Source organism: Crinia signifera, chromosome 5, assembly GCF_055691185.1.
Source record: "Crinia signifera chromosome 5, ASM5569118v1, whole genome shotgun sequence".
NCBI lineage: Eukaryota > Metazoa > Chordata > Amphibia > Anura > Myobatrachidae > Crinia > Crinia signifera.
In genome coordinates, this window is record NC_139221.1 from 15,923,580 (window position 1) to 15,942,706 (window position 19,127).

The window sequence follows — 19,127 nt, forward strand, 5'->3', positions numbered from 1 at the left end:
ATCGATATAGCCTTACTTACAGAGGAATAAGTTCCTTGCATAAACTAATCTTTGCATGCACCTCAGGAGACAATAGTTTGGACGATAGTATCAGGATAAATTCCCTGGGGCTCTGTAGAATTCCTTATAATTGAGTCACTTTAATGTATAGATTCCTCTTTAGAACGAATGGCGTGTGACTTGAGCAGGCGATACAAAGGATTGCATTCCACCACTGCGGCTCTCTATGGGCATATTAATGGTGTGCTTAATTACAATGTCCCCTAGCAACATCTCAGAGAATATTCTCCAGACAGAGTCACCCAGGATAACCAGCTATTAGCAGGGTCTTGTGACATTATTCTAAAGACGAGACTCCCTGCGTTGAGTTATCTGAAGAGGACTTCTTTTGTGTCTTTTCTTGCTACAAGTTGTATTATATACTGTACAGTAATATTATTATTTATTTGTTGCTTGCAGGCAGACTTGTCATACACCGAAAGTTCATCAAAGCAGAAAAAACTAACCAGGAAATTCTTAAACTAAATATCGTTAATGATGCATCACTAACATTGGCAAGTGTGTATGCTCAATATCCTTAATGATGCACGCTCCCGTGCACCATTAATGACCCCTCTAGTCGTCTATACATGCAGCTCAATCTGACAATGTCATCAGCAATTTCACGTACCGACTGGGGCAAGGGTGATTCCACTATACGATTTTGTAAACACTGGACGAGTATCGGCGGCCCTGGTAATTGCCCAGCGTGTACCGAGCTGAAATGTTAGTTGGTGATTTATGCCTTTGTCGAAAGATAAGTAATAAGGGGTCCCTTGACTGGCAAAACAGACAGGGCATCTCTTCCCCTTCTTGTACTACTGGCGAAAACTCCGCAGCACTGTATCTCAAGTTCATGTTCTATTAGCGCTAAGACATTGAAAAGAGCGGTATGGGCCGTTGGGTCAACACTATGGTGGTCAACAAACAGTATATTAGGTCATCCAATAAAGGCCAACTGGGCATAGGTTGACACATGAAATAGTGGCTAAGGATGACAGAGTCAGAAAATACAAACAAAGTGTCCCAAGACGCAGCCAGTCCCTGCAGCCACAGATCCAAATGGAGGACCACTACACAAATAGACATGGGTGACACAGATGGGGGAGACCGTGAGCACGGAATAGTGCATTAAGATGGCAGATAAAAGTTTAGATAAAGAAGTTTTGAAAGACTGTTTCAAGTTTTACAGAGAGATGGAGACTCTGATTGTGAGAGGGAGAGAGTTCCAGAGGTAAGGAGTAGCATGGGTGGGAGACATTCTTCCAGAGGTAAGGAGTAGCATGGGTGGGAGACATTCTTCCAGAGGTAAGGAGTAGCATGGGTGGGAGACATTCTTCCAGAGGTAAGGAGAAGCATGGGTGGGAGACATTCTTCACAGGAAGAGGAGCAACAGAACACGAGGACATGCACTGAAACTAGAGGGAGGAAGATTCAGGGGAAATGTGAGGAAGAATTACTTCACAGAAAGAGTAGTAGATAAGTGGAATAGCCTCCCATCAGAGGTGGTAGAGGCTAATACAGTAGTACAATGTAAACATGCTTGGGATAAGCATATTGATATCCTTACAAAAAAATAAGGATCAAATATGGTTTGAGGTAACATGTTTAAAAAAGGGGAAGACTAGATGGGCCAAGTGGTTCTTATCTGCCGTCAAATTCTATGTTTGTATGTTTCTATGGGCAAAATCATGGAGGTGAGAATGGGAGGAAGTAATCATTAGGCAAAAGAGAAGAATTGAAGGGGAGTGAAGTGGGCAGGTGCAGGTTTGAAGGAAGATATGGTCAGCAATGTAAATAGGAGAGAATTGGGTAAGGGCTTTGCAAGAGGGTGTGAACTAGGTTCTGAAGAGGAAGTTAAGCCAGTGTAGAGCATGTAAGAGGGAAGACACAAATGTTGTACTTTTGGAGAGGAAGATGAGCCAGGCTGTAGCTTTGAGGATAGATTGAAGTGGAGAGAGGTGGGAGCCAGGAAGACCAAATAAGAACATGTTTCAATATTCCGGTCAGAATTTGTCCAGAGAGTGTTCAGGCTTTTTGTTTTAGTGCATTGAGAGTGTTATTTTTATCTAAAGCTCCTATACCCAATTGCATATTGCAAGATATTTAAAATGTCAATTAAAATATAATCAAACGTACTTTGACCTCATAAAGGCTACTGCTGTACCTAACTTCTCACTTTTTTGATTCCCTAAGAAGGCTCTGGCACCTGTCAACTACACATCCAAAAGTAAAATACACTATACAATACTACAATGTTCACTATAACTTACGTAAACATTGAGGAACTTCTCCACTCCATGTTCCATTGCCGACACAGGTCAACACTGCGGGGAAGGATAGCTCATAACCCGGAAAGCAGGCATAACTGATGCTAAAGCCCCAATCAAAGTTAGTTCCCTCCAGCCTCCCATTGGACACTTGAGGTGGGTGCGGGCAGGTTACAGCTGCAAAGAAAAAACAAAGGAAACATTTAAAACCAGTTATAACGTATGGTATTTTTTAAAGTATACTCTCAAGTATATCTCCTATGCTGCTTTCAAACCGCAAAAATGGCTTTGACCAGGTATTTTAAAAAGGGTTTTAGCTGGCGGGTCTGCCAGCTAAAACCCCTTTCACACCGCATGTCTTTAAACGGTATTTCAGTGCAGTTTTTGTCCTTAAACTGTATTTCAAAGCAGTTTTTGTTCCTTCACAACACTGAACCCGTTTTAACAGAAAACAGTGGATGAAAAAAAACGGGTCTGAAATGGGTAGGACCCTGCTTTATTATCGTTTAGAAATACCAGTTCAATAGAACCGGTAAATTCACTCTGTACCTTTAAGACCGCACAAATTACCACTTTAAAACGGTAAAAAAATGGCAAAATAACGGGTAAAAAGTGCGGCCTGAAAGGGGCATAATTTACCAGAATACTAGCAGCTACAGTACATACTGTATACCAGAAAATATTAGCACACCAATCGGGAGTCTTGATACATGTACTCCAGACAGAGAGGGGCAGATTTGTCAAGTGACAAGAAAGTCATGTGACAAGAAAGATGGCCCCATGCAGGAAAGACATTTAAATATAATTACAATAAATTTTCAATTTTTGTATAACAATCGAGGTAGATAGATATTACATACTAAAGTCATGTTTTTTTCTGCCAATATTTGGTCATAATTGGATGACCCAATACCCTATTTACCCTATATAGTGGGGTATTCAATCCAGGATTCTGACTGTCGGAATCCCGAGCAGTTGTTGTCCGATCTGACAGTAACTCGACAGCTGGAATTCAATGTTCCGACAGTTTAGTGCTGGAAAGTCCTTGGATCGGCGACAATGGTCGCAGATTGTCAAAACATGTCTGTGAAATTGACGATCCATGGTCGTTTGCAACAAAACAGATCCAACTTTCAAAAAGTCGGAACTGACTGCCGTCAATGGTGTCGGTAAACGGCAGCATTAAAAAGACAAATGCCGCTATTTCCGCACAGATTGAATACCCCCCATAATCTTAGGTTGAAAGACGACCCTGTGTTTTCCCAGGACACTACAACCCACATTTTATTTTTAAACAAAGGAAATCATGAACCTAAAAAAAGTATTTTCATTGAATTTCATTGAATTTCCACTCTAGTCTCAAAAATACAAAAAGTATACAAAAAGGATGTGAACTTTTTATACAACAGGGATGGCCTGATTTTCTGATAATGGGGCAGCCCGCTGCCCCATGCTCCTCTCCAACCCCCGCCTGCAAGGTTGCTTGCGTGCACCAAACAAGTGCATGCACATGCGCAGAAATGCACATGCGCAATAAAAAAATTGTACCCCGTGCGAAGGAGCGTCACTTGCAAAAGGACCTGAATAATGTCCTTAATCTAACTCTATGCCCACTTGGATCGCAAGATAAGATCAAGTCGGCTTCAAAGAAAAAATCATGAAAAACTTATGTGAACCTTTTGACATGAACTGTGTTGCCATTTTGACCTCGCCGACACATAACTTCCATATACAGTATACATTGCATAAATTGCTATTGATATTATGGAACAAAGCATGCAGAAACACAATGTGGGAAAATAATACATATTGACACAAATATTTCTACAAATACTACAATACAAATGCTACAGCAAATACTACTACTGCATAATAATAATAATAATAATGATTGTAGCGATACTTTACCTTTGCAAACTGGGACAACGCCACTCCAAGTGCCATTACTTGTACATGTGCGTGTAACCGAGCTCTTGGGATCCATAATGTATCCTGGCTGACAAATATAGGTAACATTTTGGCCAACTATATAATCTTCTCCATACCTAATGCCATTAGCTGGGACCCCAGGATCTCCGCAGCTTATAACTGTGGATGAGAGTTCAAAGCACGTCAATAATTTTAAACCAACAAATATTCTTTAATAAATTGCAATTTTAAATATTATAGCAATCATTTTAATCAGTAAGGCCTGCTTGTGCATCTTTTTAACATAGAAATGGGAATAAGATGCATTTTAATGGAAAAAGTTGCACAAAAAGATGCTCAGCGTTACAGAGTTCCTCCTTGGCATGGTGCAAATAGAAAGGCTGTTTAATGCGCAAGAAGGCTATATGTATTTGGACAGAAATGAAACAATGCACAAACATTTATATACCGAACACTGACCAAAATCTCAGAAACATACAGTACTGTATGCTTACTTTTTCTGTTTTATCCAACCAAATCAAATTTGGTCGTATTTAGTAGTTGTTTTGATTGATCAATTAGGTACAAAATAGCCAAACTGGCCATTCAAATCTCATTGCTTATGGGCATCTTGCTACAAAATGTGTATTCCTGTAAACTGAGCCTACACTATATAATTATCTGGCAGATCATCTGCCAGTTCAGGATGGTTGGAATTGAAAATCAATGAACTCCTACAGTAACTGTCATTTTACAAATTGGCTGGTGCTTTCTCACCTTAAACTTTATCACTTCTTTATCACCACTTTATCACTTTACCAGGCTTAACACATCTGTCACTCATGTATGATCACTTCTCTGTCTAAGATTTGATACATTTGCCCAAAATGCATGATAATTATGCAAATTTTAATTTGAAAAGGAAAATCAGTTCTATGGCATGCACTCAATGCACGATTCTTGAACAGGAAAACACTTCCAAAAACATTGCAAAGGAAGATTTGTTGGGCCGGGGTTACTATAATATAAATATATACTGTACACACACAGCAGGGTATTTTAGTGATGATCAGCAGCCCATTTTCTGTAACTGAATTGCTGCCCTTCTAGTGGTGGATTGTGAACTAAGGGGATAATTAAGGCCTGATCGCTAGGCTGAGAATATTCGTTGCCTAATGAGCAAGTACAGATGGAGCCACTGTAGTCTTTGCAGGGGCTGGCAAAAGTATCGCCAGCCCCCGCCATGGGGGCGCACGTGCACGAGATGCTTGCATGCCTCGTGACAATGGAGCTGCGTGCTGCCGTCCGCCGCTTTCTCCGCCTCCCCCGCCGGTCCCCATTGCCGCCCGACCCCCCCCCCCCTAAACCTGCCCTTCTCCCTAAAGTGGAGACAGGCAGGGAGACGCTGCCCAGCCGCCGTGCTCACCAGGGGAGGGGAGGATCTGGTGGGCTCTGGCAAAGGATCACAGTGGCTCCATCTGTAAATGCTGCTCCACCGAACACATGCCCCCGGCTACAATATGAGTGGATGTGTACGATTAGACAGTACATCTGCTGGATGCGGCCACACAAAGGAAAAAAATATTTGATGGTCGCTCACTATCGAATGATTTTTTCTCCCTTCGCAGATAAAAGTAAGACTATAAAGATGGAGCCTTCTTCAGCTAGCCTTCTCTGATGAGCCACGGCTCACCAAGGCCTATTGTTCTCAGCTGCAATACAATACCTAGAACAATACATCAGAGGATTAAGTCTGACAGCTCTGGCTCACCTAATCCTATTAAAGGGCTGGATGAGGACGGATCTATCTGTACTTACTTTTATCTTGCACGTAGAATTGGGGGAGGGTGCTTATGCCATGTGACATCAGCCACCCGCCCCGAGCAGGCATGGGCATGCCTGCATTCGCAGGGGTACACCCCAACATTTTTGTGGGCACACCCCTGCAACCGCTCCTGCCTCTCCATCATTATGCAAACTCCCAGACAATTGTTTAACTCGCCATTCACTCCTTGGGTGTGCTATGCGTATGAACATTTCTCCACCATTGGGAACGGGACCGAATTTGGACCGGTGTGAATGTGTCTAAATCGGCCCCTAAAAATAGCCCTACAATTTTTTGTAGAAGTTGCTGAAAATGGACAGCACCAATGGTATAAGATGTCTGTAGCTACACTACCATCACTGGATGGCAGAGTTACTGTAATGCAGAAATGGGGCAATTAATTCATTCATTTATTTATTTATTTACAGTTTCTTAAATAACGCAGCATGTTCCGTTACAGTTTCTAATATAGCGCAGCAGATTCCGTTACAGCATTTTATATAGCGCATCAGATTCCGTTACAGCATTTTATATAGCGCAGCAGATTCCGTTACAGTGTCTTATATAGCGCAGCAGATTCCGTTACAGCGTCTTATATAGTGCAGCAGATTCCGTTACAGTGTCTTATATAGCGCAGCAGATTCCGTTACAGTGTCTTATATAGCGCAGCAGATTCCGTTACAGCATTTTATATAGCGCAGCAGATTCCGTTACAGCATTTTATATAGCACAGCAGATTCCGTTTCAGTTTCTTATATAGCGCAGCAGATTCCGTTACAGTGTCTTGTATAGCATAGCAGATTCCGTTTCAGTTTCTTATATAGCGCAGCAGATTCCGTTTCAGTTTCTTATATAGCGCAGCAGATTCCGTTTCAGCATCTTATATAGCGCATCAGATTCCGTTACAGGTTTTTAAATAGCGCAGCAGATCCATTACAGTTTCTTATATAGTGCAGCAGATTCCATTACAGTTTCTTATATAGCGTAGCAGATTCTGTTACAGTGTCTTATATAGCGCAGCAGATTCCGTTACAGCATTTTATATAGCGCAGCAGATTCCGTTTCAGTTTCTTATATAGCGCAGCAGATTCCGTTTCAGCATCTTATATAGCGCATCAGATTCCCTTACAGGTTTTTAAATAGCGCAGCAGATCCATTACAGTTTCTTATATAGTGCAGCAGATTCCGTTACAGTTTCTTATATAGCGCAGCAGATTCCATTACAGGGCCTTATATATTAAGCTGTAATGTGTATTGATCTGTGGCGCTCTTTATTTGTACTGTATTTTTGTTATTTATTCAATGTTATACCAAGCTTTGTCTCCCTGTATTGTTCCTTTGTACGGCGCTGCGAAACACTTGTGGCGCCTTATAAATAAAATTATAATAATAATAATAATAATAATAATAATAATAATAGCGCAGCAGATTCCATTACAGTTTCTTATATAGCACATAAGATTCCGTTACAGTTTCTTATATAGCGCAGCAGATTCCGTTACAGTGTCTTATATAGCGTAGCAGATTCCGTTACAGCGTCTTATATAGCGCAGCAGATTCCGTTACAGCGTCTTGTATAGCGCAGCAGATCCCGTTACAGCGTCTTATATAGCGCAGCAGATTCCATTACAGTGTCTTATATAGCGCAGCAGATTCCATTACAGTGTCTTATATAGCGCAGCAGATTCCATTACAGTTTCTTATATAGCACATAAGATTCCGTTACAGTTTCTTATATAGCGCAGCAGATTCCGTTACAGTGTCTTATATAGCGTAGCAGATTCCGTTACAGTGTCTTATATAGCGCAGCAGATTCCGTTACAGTGTCTTATATAGCGCAGCAGATCCCGTTACAGCGTCTTATATAGCGCAGCAGATTCCATTACAGTGTCTTATATAGCGCAGCAGATTCCATTACAGTGTCTTATATAGCGCAGCAGATTCCATTACAGTTTCTTATATAGCACAGAAGATTCCATTGTGCTTTACAATTGTAGACAGTGATAAAACAAAGTAGGTAAAAACAGACAGACGTGGAGGTAGGAGGGCCCTGCTGCAATGCAGTGTAATGAGCGCGGTGGTCTGTCTGTCATAGGGGAAGGGGGCAAAGTGTTAGAAACCAAAAGAAGCCTCAATGATGAGTCAGCCCACCAGGAATTTTCCAATTGACCCATATGGGCAATCCACCCCTGCCCGCCTCAAAAATAATAGGTTCTTCGACTTACTTGTGCAGTTGGGTAATGCTCCTGACCACGTTCCATTAGCTGTACACTGCCTGATATTTACTCCAGAAAGAATGTAGCCTTCCAGGCAGGAATACATCACTGAGCTGGAGAACGTTGTCCCATCGATACGGAACACTTTTCCATTTGCTGTGGTTCCCGGATTCCCACATTGTACAGCTGAAAAATCAAATGCAAAATATTTATCAATGTTGAAGAACGTATATCACCGTATACATTATTTATTTATCTGTAGCAAACGTTCCCTGTCAAGATGGACAAAAGAATGGACCAGACAATGCCATGAATGAAACATATGACCGGACAACGTACAATGATGTGCTGGTAAAGAAGACACTTAACATGTTTAACCAATAAGTTATATTAAAACAGGTATTGACAATTACAACCCCGTTTAATCATCTTGTTACAAAATCACTGTAAGCCCCATATAATAAAATATATTATGCAGAGGCGGATTTAGGGGGTTATTCTGGTTGCTTCGCAAGGCTGTGAATGTGCAGCTTTGCAAGGCCATCAAACCCCGCCTTGTGAATAGTGATACGCCGCCCCACCATTCGCAGGGCGCGTAAATTCGCACAGCATGTGAATGGATGTTTCACATAAGCCGACCATTGAAAGATGTGGAAGGTGCACACATATGTAAGGTTGCTCTGAGCACGCGTGTTCAGTAGGAAATGAGTATCCGGTGATGTCAGCTGTCTTCCCCCCTCATGCCGTCATGCCTGCATTAGCATGGGAACGCACATGAAATGTTGGGTGTTCCCATATGCTAATGGAAAGGCCCAGGTGCCAGCCTGCCAACCCATACCCCCACCCCCACCCACCCACGTGCATGCTTTCTGTTCACAAGGATGGGTGCATGCACCCTGCGAACAGTTTGTTTGCCGTGGGTGTACGTCCACCACATGCACAGAAATGCGCATGGGCAAAGCACAAACATCTTACCTGTGCAAACGCCCTAGGCAAGATACCGGCTTGGGACCCTCCTCTCTTAAAACATCCATGGCTCTATATTATTGCTGCTGGTTGCAGGCAGCAACAATAGAGTACTATGCTTTGGGCACAGTCTTCTGATAAATACTCATCTGTGTGAACTAGAGATGGGTCGTTCACGAACAAAGTGGTTCTTTTGGACAGATCCCATTCAAGAACAACTGAGCCGCCGATCCCAAAAAGGTGATCCGTTGTTCTTTTACTTTCAGTTTCGTTTTTCATTACAATGCATTTGCCTGAGCTCAGCACTGCCACCTGTGGCAGCTGACATGTACTAACTCCGGAGACTGAGTTCAGTGCTGCTACTGCAAGTAAAAGAAAGAATAATAAGGCTGCTGCTGCTAGGGATGGCCATCGGTGCAGACGCCATCGTGGTTGCCATCGATGGCGATTCTGCACCCAGCCATCAATCAGTGTTTTTACGCGGTCATGTATGTTCTTATTTGTTCAGCTCACTGTTTAAAAAAAAAAAAGGCAATAAATGATTGTAAAACAAATTATGCTTCGTTATTATCAAATGATCCCCTTTTTTCAATGTGAGTTGATGGGCCGTCTAAAACATCCGGATGTTTTCGCGGATTGGTCACTCGATCCCAGCTCTTCTTAGTGACCCGTTTTGCCCATCTCTAGTGTGAACATCGACATTGCGTACACATCTGAATCAGGCTCAAGGTCATTTGGAAGTAGCTTACTACCGGTGTCACATTTACAGTAACCTGATTGCCCAAATACAGGGGATGAGACCATTTTGTGAGTCCAAACATTCTCTATCCTATCAAAGAACAACAAAGGGACTCTGGGAGTGTGGGTGGGTCTATGTTATGTGATGTCATGAAATCACAAGTGTAGTCACGCAATGCTCTCCTGGGAACATTTTGGATGGCCAGGATATCTTTATGCGGCCCCTTGGGACCTATAAGGACCTAGGCAGATGCCTAGGTTTCCTTGTGGAAAATCCATCTATGCTTTTTTAGTGTTAGATACGATTTAGAATTTTGAAATTACAATTTGTTAATCAAAAGCTCTGATTGTTCCAATAAAGCTTTTTCTTTATGAGAAATGGAGTTTGGCCATTGTGCAGCCCGTGGTAATACTGTATGTAATCAGCAGGAATACTGATGCGACTAATGCTTCGTAATAATGGATGTTGAGTATGTGACTACATTGGAGAATGTGTATTTAATTATTGAATGTGTTGTGACAATGTTTCCCTGGATCTCTGATACCAGTCGCTGCTTACCACGTTATTACTGAGATATCTAACTGTCTCTCCAGTTATTGGCATCTTAATAGCACAGCAGGTAAATAAACATCCATAATACATTTCACTTCAATGTTGTTTTCCCTGGGCTCAATCACACTGGGAGAGGACGCACCGGGACTGTACAATGATGGAACCAGGTGATTGCCGCAGTGACACCTTAGAACATTCTTTCCGAACACTTTCCTGAAACTTAGGTTATTAAGGTAGAACTTATATTGCCAAAGGAATCCTTGGTTAATAATGCAGAACATCTATTGTCATAATATTTTTATTATGAAAACAAGATAAAACTTTAATGCGAGCTTCCTATAACTAGTGTAGGTTATTTTATTATGGACCCAATTCAGACACGTACGCAGGGCTGGGAATTCATGTGCGGGGTCCCCCTTGTCAATGGACCATGTGAAGGCTAGCCTTCGCTGGCCACTCGCAAGTTGATTGACAGGAGCCGGGTGTTTGGGGTCGGAACGCAGGCGTTCACCGGTCGTTGGGAGAGAGGGCCGCTGACATCAACGGCGGCCTCCTTCTTTTGGCGGCCCAAATAGCATATGTTTGACATCCGATCCGGTGCGAGGTTCTGAGGTTCAGATCGGAGCCGTAGACCATAAGTGCTGCACGTTAGATCTCTGGGTTGGACCCCCTCCCAGAGGCAGGGATCAGGGATCTCTTGCAATCCTGCCACCTGGGAAGGTCCTAGGCAGCTCAAGGGGGATTGGATACAACTTGTTTCAGGGGAGAATTTGCAAAGTGTATGGGGGCCTTAAGTCTAGACTCCAGACTCAAGACTTGGAATACTTTTGTTTTTTAATACTTACCTGGTCCTCTGGTGGTTCCCCAATGGTCACACAACATCTACAGTGTCTCCCAGCATCCAAGGAGGCCTTCAGGATCCTCCTCAGCGGTCCCAGGAGTGCATTGCGCCAGTTCACGTACGCACCGGTGATATCACCCGCACACTCAAGCAATGCACTCCTAGGACCGCTGTAAATGCTGGAGAAGATCCTGAAGGATGCCATGAACATCGGGGACTTGGTAAGTATGTAAAAAGGAGCAGGAAAAAAAAAAAAAACTAAATCTTCTTAAAAAAACAAATCACTTTTTTTTAAATATTTGAGGCAACGGATCTACGGATATGGGAGACTTGACTTGTATATATACACATAAAGTATATTCAATTTACTAGTAAAACTATTCCAAAACTATTTTTTCGTTTTCAAAAAAAGTTTTACACTCTCATCTATTTCCCATGTAGCAGAGAACTGCCTTTAATTTGATTGATGGCAGTGCATAATTCAACAGCGATAGAGCATTCTACAATCAGTGACAAAATTAATTTTCCTTCAATTATGCTTAGGGGATTTGTGAACCATGAAACAATAAAATGTTCCAGAAGTGTTGTCTAATATTGAATGATTTTGGCCACAAATCATCTATATTTGTACTCTACAAGATTCTAAATGACATTTGATTTTACTTGGACAATTGTCAGACAGTATTGTACAGTATTGTAGAATTAGAGGCAGATGTACATACTAAGCATTGGCTGCAGATAACATAAAGACATAAAGGGTGACATTTAGTAGGATGAGAGTTTTAGTAACTTTTCAAAATCGCCCATTATCGCACTTTTTAAAATCATTTTTTTTAAGCAAATTCGCATATTTAATGAACTGCGTATTCTGGGCAAAAAAAGTGCGATTAAGTGCGATAATGTGCGATTTTTAGTCATGAAAATGTGCGAATTTGAGGAAATGTGCGAATTTGTGTAAAAAAAAAATGGCGTGAGGTCCCCCCTCCTGAACTTAACCAGCCCCGGGCTCATTGAGTGGGACCTGGTTCCAAAAATATGGGGGTCAAAAAGCATAGGGGTACCCTGTATTTCTGAAACATGCCTGTACTCTTGGACCGGCCCTGGTTCCAAAAATACGGGGAACAAAAAATCTGGGGGTCCCCCGTATTTTGAAACCAGCACCGGGCTCCAACAGCCCGCGGTGTCATGCCACAGCCGGGGGACACTTTTTACATAAGGTCCCCCAGCCGAACCATGAGCACCGTGGCTGGTCAGCCTTTGACGGGGTACCTGGAGGAGAGAGGACGCCCAATAAAGCTCCCCCAAGGCTTCACCCGTCCAGGGCTGAAGCCCAAGGCTGTCACTGGCGTTCCTGGGCTTTGGACGCCGGCCTGATAGGGTTAAAACACTCATTCATAACATAGCTTTATACAGGTGAACTACAAGTGCCAGCAGACCTCCCCCGCATGCTGGGACTTGACGAACCACAAGTCCCAGCATGCAGGGCATTAATGGACCCACTGGGACATGTAGTCCACCTGTAAAAACAATGTTAAAATAAAACTCACTCAAACGCAATACAATCACCATCTAATGATTTCCCAGTCTATTCAAATGTGACTAATACCCCTTTCAGACAGAAAAAAAGACCCGGGAATTTCCCTGCTCTTGCCGTGTCGACCCGGGTTTTTCTTCTGTCTGAAAGGGTCAACACGGGTCTAAAGTTCCGGGACTTCGACCCAGGTATTTACCTGGGTTTTTACCGTGTCAGACATGTGTTTGCGGCTGTGTGAAAGGGTCCGACCCGTGTTTTTCTCCCGACTATTGAAAAATCATGCTGATTGGCTGTGCAGCATGGCGCTGCGCGATTAGCTGATTTTTTCAGCTTCCCTGATTAGCTGAGCAGGCATGCGAGTGGCTTGCAGCGCAGCACTAAATGGCCATGGCGCATTGGAAAGATGAGGAGATCCATGAGCTGCTCAATGTCAAAGGGGAGGAAGAAATCAGCAAAACACACAGAGCACTCATGACCTCCAGGTTCTGCAACTTGTCAGCCATGTTTAATGCAATGCAGTGAGCAGACACCTCCCACTTTTCATGATCTGATCTCTGTGTGCCTTTAAAACTGTCCTTTTCTTATGACACACAGAGTTTTGCAGGAAAAATCCGGCTTCTGTGTGAAAGGGGTCGACACGGGAAATACCCGGGTTTTTGCTCCTGTGTGAAAGGGGGTCAGCCCCTTGCTGCCTAGTTGTACCAGGGTTTTTGTATCCGGGAAATACCTGGGTTTTTGGGATTTTTCTGTCTGAAAGGGGTATAACTGATGCTTCCACAACTCTGCGACAGAATCAGGCTGATTGAGGCCGAAGATTACATCACAGACCCTTCCTAAAAAAAAACGTCCGGTTACCATCCCCAAAATGCTGGCTTCAAATTGTGACATGGATTGCAATTAGATCATGGTTGCCGACTTTCTGGCTGCCCTCTCCATTAGAGGGCAGCCAGCTCAGTATGGCAGGGGGGTGGGGCCAAATCCAGGACGAAAAAGGGCTGGTGCTGGGGTGGAGCCATGGCCAGGGTGAACTGTTTGGGGGCGTGGCTAGCGCAATTGCATCATTTTAGCCACGCCCCCGTCGTACAATGCCGGTATTTTATGTATTGCACTGAAGGGGGCGGGGATAATATTACGTGATTGCGTCATTTTACCCACAGACCCCCCCGCTGTGGGGCGGTCTGCTGGTGGTTGCAGGGGAATGTGGGAGGGTTGCCCTTCTTTCCGGGGGGCGGGAGGGGGACCTGATTTCCGGGACCCTCCCGGCCATTCTGGGAGGGTAAGCAACCCTGAATTAGATCCAGGCATTATTTTTTTTCCTACTTGGGCTTTCACATGCTCACTACAATCAGTAGGCATAAATTTCGGATTGCGAATTCGCACAACAGCTATCAGGTCTCAATCGCGCCATACACTCTGCCTGGCAGTGGGGTATCTATAATGGGTGCATCCATTTTGGTAATACTTACCCTCTGGAATCCAGTGGCAGTGGCAGAATTGCTGCCGAAATCCACGGAAAAATGTCTGCCGCGATACTGCACATGCGGAGTAGAGTCTGAACGCTCTAATACTCGGACCCCCCAAAGCAGTGGAAACATGGCGGATGAAAAATGACAGAATTTAGGGCGGTATTCAATCCCGGATTTCGACTGTCGGGAAGTTCCGACTTGTTTTCGCCCAGCTCGACTAAAACTTGACAGCTGGATTCAATGTTTTGGCTATCGAGTGTCGGAAAGTGGGCGTGTTGGTGAAAACGGCAACGGATTGTCGAAAAACGCCTGTGAATTTGACAATCTGCGTCCGTTTACGACAAAACAGATCCGAATTCTTTTAAAGTCGGATCTGCTTTGTCAGAATCTGCCTTCAGTGTCGAAAACAGCAGCATTGAATAGGCGAGTTCCGCTATTTCCACCAGAAATAGAAGCCAAGATTGAATACAGCCCTTAGAGTGAGAAAAAACCATGGGCGCTGCATCTTAGCACAGTGTTGTGAGTGGCGGGCCCAGGTACAAAAATATAAGTTGGGCCCCCCTCCTCCACCCCAAACCAAGAAGTCATTTTTGGTCTGGGCAGCAATGGGCCCCTCAGGGGTCTACCTGCTGAACCAATGGTAGTTCTGCCTCTATTGCAGCATCAGTGGTGGCACTTGTGGGTGGTGAGTCCAGGTGCAAAAATATAGTTTGGGCCCCCTCCTCCAACCCAAACCCAGTTTACAATGGGCCCCTTAATCCTCAGGGGCCCCAGTGCACTGCACCTGCAGAACCAATGGTAGTCTCGCTTCTGCCGTACCAAGTTTTTTCAGAGCCAGACTCATTCACCCACAGGTGTACAAATGTCGCAGTTTAACCTGATCTGTGGGATCTAGAGAAATAGTTTTGTCGCTTCCAGTTGTTTCATTTATGCAAATCAGATGCACATTTGCAGAATGCGGATATTTGGCACAACGGCGAATGAGGACAGTCCTATATCTTTTCTTATATTATGTAGCGGTTTGAAAAGTTAAAGTACTTTTTTTTTTTTTTTTAAACTCATTGCAGCAGGAATCTATTATCAAATCAATTTACAGCTCAGATTCAACAATCTGGGGTATTGCAAAGGCACAACATAAACCGCAATGACAAATCTGCCTTTATGTTGATTACAGCTTAGGTGAAACAGAAATGAATGGGTTAGTCCAGCCGCCCTTGTTCTCTGAGGATTTATAACAGATTTCCAGTCCTTTTCAATATCTGCTTAAGAGCGGCGGTGGAACGCTTTGGCAGACAGGATGTAAGAGGTAGATTTGAGAAATAAGCCACCTTATTTAAAAGGAGATGAAAATCTTGTTGAGGAGCAACAGCCTATAAAGATAAAGTGAATGCAAAACCGAATTGACATCGGGCAAAGACACGGAAACACGCAAGACCCGGGGATTGCTTCTTCAAAAATCACTGCGGAAATTGTGCTGGCTCCACAAAAGCGTTATAAAGTTGGTCATTGCTCTAGGGCTACATTCACAAGTTGAATTAACCCTTTGCCAGGGGTGAAAACTGGTATTTCCTCTTTACAGCAACTGACAAAATCTATTTGATATCATGGGCCACCGGCACGGTGCCCCAATGGCGGAACTTTTGGGTGGTGGGCCCAGGTGCAAAAAATATAATTTGGTCCCCCTTCGTCCACCCTAATCCAATTTCACAATAGAACACACTAGTGGGTGACAAGAAGAGGGCGACGGCGGCAGCAGTGGGTACAAGGGGCCTTGGTGCACTGCAACTGCTGCACCAATTTTAGTTCTGCCTCTGCGGTGCCCGTATCCTCTGGCATGGAGGGGGGGGCAGCCGCAGGGCAGGGTGGGGGTTACGGGGGTCATGCTGCATTGTGCTGGACAGTCTATTTCTGCTTTCCATTCCGATGCCACTAGGCAATGCATCGGGATCGAATCACGACCAGGTGCGGCTAAACATGTTCCAAATTTGACTAACTTGTTATAGTTTTAAACTATATAGTCAAAATCGATAGCCAAAAATAACACCATGTGTACACACCTTTACACGGCATTGGCTAGCAGGGAGGGAGGGATGGCGCACTTCCCTTTGCGTGGAGGGTAGACTTGCCTGCACAGTCTATTTCTGGTTTCGTTTGCATTGGGATAAAATCTTGATCAAATGCGGCTTAATATTTCTGACTATCTGTCTATTCAATTTTGATTGTACAGGTACAACCACGATTTTCCGGAATCCGTTGGTCCGGAAACTTCTTTAATCCGGACACGTCGGGTGCCTGCCGGAAGTAAGTATTGTTTGCCTTTTAGACATAGTGGGTACTGTGGGAGGGCTTAGAAGTAGTTGCGAGGGCAGTGGGAGGGTTTAGAGAGGTATTGGGAAGGTATTGGGAAGGTATTGGGATGCAGGGGGGGATCAAGTTGCGGGTGGGGGAGTTGTGCTATGGGGACGATAAGCGCTGCGGGAGGAGGAATGCCCTGTGAGTTGGACACAAGCTGCGGGTGGTGTGGCGGAGGAGAAAGCCGAACTGCGGGGGTCACACTGCGGGGGTCACCGTGCTTTAAAATAGTATCACCGATAATCCGGCAAATTCGGTAATCCGGCTCAGTGCTGGAACCAACGATGCTGGATAATCGGTGTTCAAACTGTATATTGAATTGAAAGTTAGTCAGAATCACACTGTGTATATACAGCGTTAGACTTCATGTTTTCCATTGCAATGAAATGAAAAAGGTCTATCTGATTACAGTGACGCTAATCAGGGCTCTTTGACAAGAGAACTCCAGTCCATCTCTAGTCATGGTGCATCATTGCCGGCAATAAAATCTGCACCATCTGCACACCTTCCTGAAATAGATGTCGCCTACTCACGTAGCTGTTCCTGGCACCCGAACTGGGTTATATTAGTAACAGAATGTTCTCTGGCACAGCCAAAAAACTGTTTTGATGGTTCCTGACTGTGCAGATCGTGACTATAACTTTCCTTTACTTTTCGTCTCATTGTCATAAAGAAGAAAGTCACATGAAGACGTACTGTACTGTACTTGCCTGCTTTTGAAAACTAGAATCAGGGGGATTACAGAAGGATGAGCTGTGAACTGGGTGCCATAATGGGGGCGTGTCATTCTGCTTAAAGAGGCGTGTTTAGCTCCAAGTATGGGCGTGTCTATTAATAAAAATGTCTATATAACATTAGTAACATTATACAGTATTTGGGAAGTTTTGCAAGTATTGATGCTAACTTTGCTTTCTGCAATATGGGATTTCTTATTTGCAACTACACTGTATATTCGCTGTGATATTTATTTGTTCTTATCCAGCACAGTATAATAATGTGTTGCCTATGCAATCAATTCCAAATGCAATTTGACCTTGTACGAATTCATCCCTAACATATAAGTATGTTTCCAGTGTATTAAATGTGATTTTATTGCTTGTATTTGCACTGTCTGTTTTGAAAATGCCCAGCTGTACCTCTAATGACTTCAATACTCCTGCTCTTCCATTGATAGTAGGTGTCCCCCATCATTTTATTCTTGGCCCTCTTCTCCTCTACCTCTATACTTCCTCTCTGGGTGAGCTTATTTGCTCACTTAACTTCCACTATCCTGATAATACTAAAATCTACCTCTCCTTTGCTGATCTCTCTCCCTCCATCCTCACTTATGTCTCCAACTGTCTCTCTGCTGTCTACTCCTGGATGACCCAGCACTTTTTTAGGCTTAAAATACCAAAGACTAAGCTGACCTCTTCCCACCCTCCTGCATAAAACCTGACCATCTCTCACCCGAACCTTCTGTTTATACTCACTTCCGCCCCTTCTATGTCACACCTGTCTGTCTAACCCTCCCCTTTTAGATGTAAGCTCTCACGAGCAGGGCCCTCTCTCCTCATGTGCCTTTCTTAGAATATATTGAAACCTCTGCCACCCTGATGATTGCTTCAGTGTCCTGTACCCTGATGCAACTATCCGTATTAACCATGTACTTGTCCTAAACTGTTTGTGTTTTTGCTCAAAACTATGCTTTGTAAAGTGCTGCGTAATATATGTGCGCTATATAAGAAACTGTTAATAAATAAATAAATTGTGATCACTGACTGTCTGCAACTTGTAGGCTATATTTGTTTGATGTACTGTTTTCTATACCATTATAGCGTTAACAAAATCAGTATGGACACCAGATACTCTAAACTAAACAAACGTGTTAACTAAAGAAAGATTGCTAACAAAAATTCTTACTCTAGGTCACAACTCACTAGCAGAGCAGCAGCAGTATGCTATGGATGACTGCACACCAGTACATATAAGGAGATTCTGTCAGGGGTTTCCACAAGGTAGTATAATCAGCAGAGACTCCTGAGAAGCTACACCAAATCAAAGTAATTAGCAAATCACTGTCCTTGCAAAAAAAAACCTCTTTAGTGGCACTCCTGGCAAAATCTGAAAAATCTGTGAGAATAGGAGTGCAATGCAGGGCAGCAGGGGATTTATGGCAGAAAGGGAAGCTTCCTGCAGGATGTGGGAGGTAGGCAAGTTAGACATCTATGCATATCAGTTTTTACTAATTACTACCAGACTAGAAAATCATGGAAGGTATGTTTGTTTCACAATAGAATCCACAGAAACATAAAGGGGAGAAAATAAAATGGTCTCTGGCCCGTGGGCTGTCCACTGAACAGATGACAAACATTAAATGATACTTTCAATTATTCTTCATTTAAAAAGCACAAAGCAAAACATATTAACTGATTGGTAC

The 19,127-nt window shown here is 43.4% G+C and overlaps 1 protein-coding gene across 6 annotated transcripts in view; it reads right to left on the reverse strand.

The window, feature by feature from the left end:
* Positions 1–19,127, reverse strand: part of CSMD3 (CUB and Sushi multiple domains 3) — a 969,186-nt gene that overhangs the window by 46,213 nt on the left and 903,846 nt on the right. For all 6 annotated transcript variants that reach the window (XM_083186712.1, XM_083186713.1, XM_083186711.1 and 3 more), the window contains 3 exons: positions 8,268–8,444; positions 4,218–4,397; positions 2,313–2,486 (listed from right to left, as the gene is read on the reverse strand). In XM_083186712.1, coding sequence (XP_083042838.1) covers positions 2,313–2,486; positions 4,218–4,397; positions 8,268–8,444 — 531 coding nt within the window. The remainder of the gene's footprint in view (positions 1–2,312; positions 2,487–4,217; positions 4,398–8,267; positions 8,445–19,127) is intronic.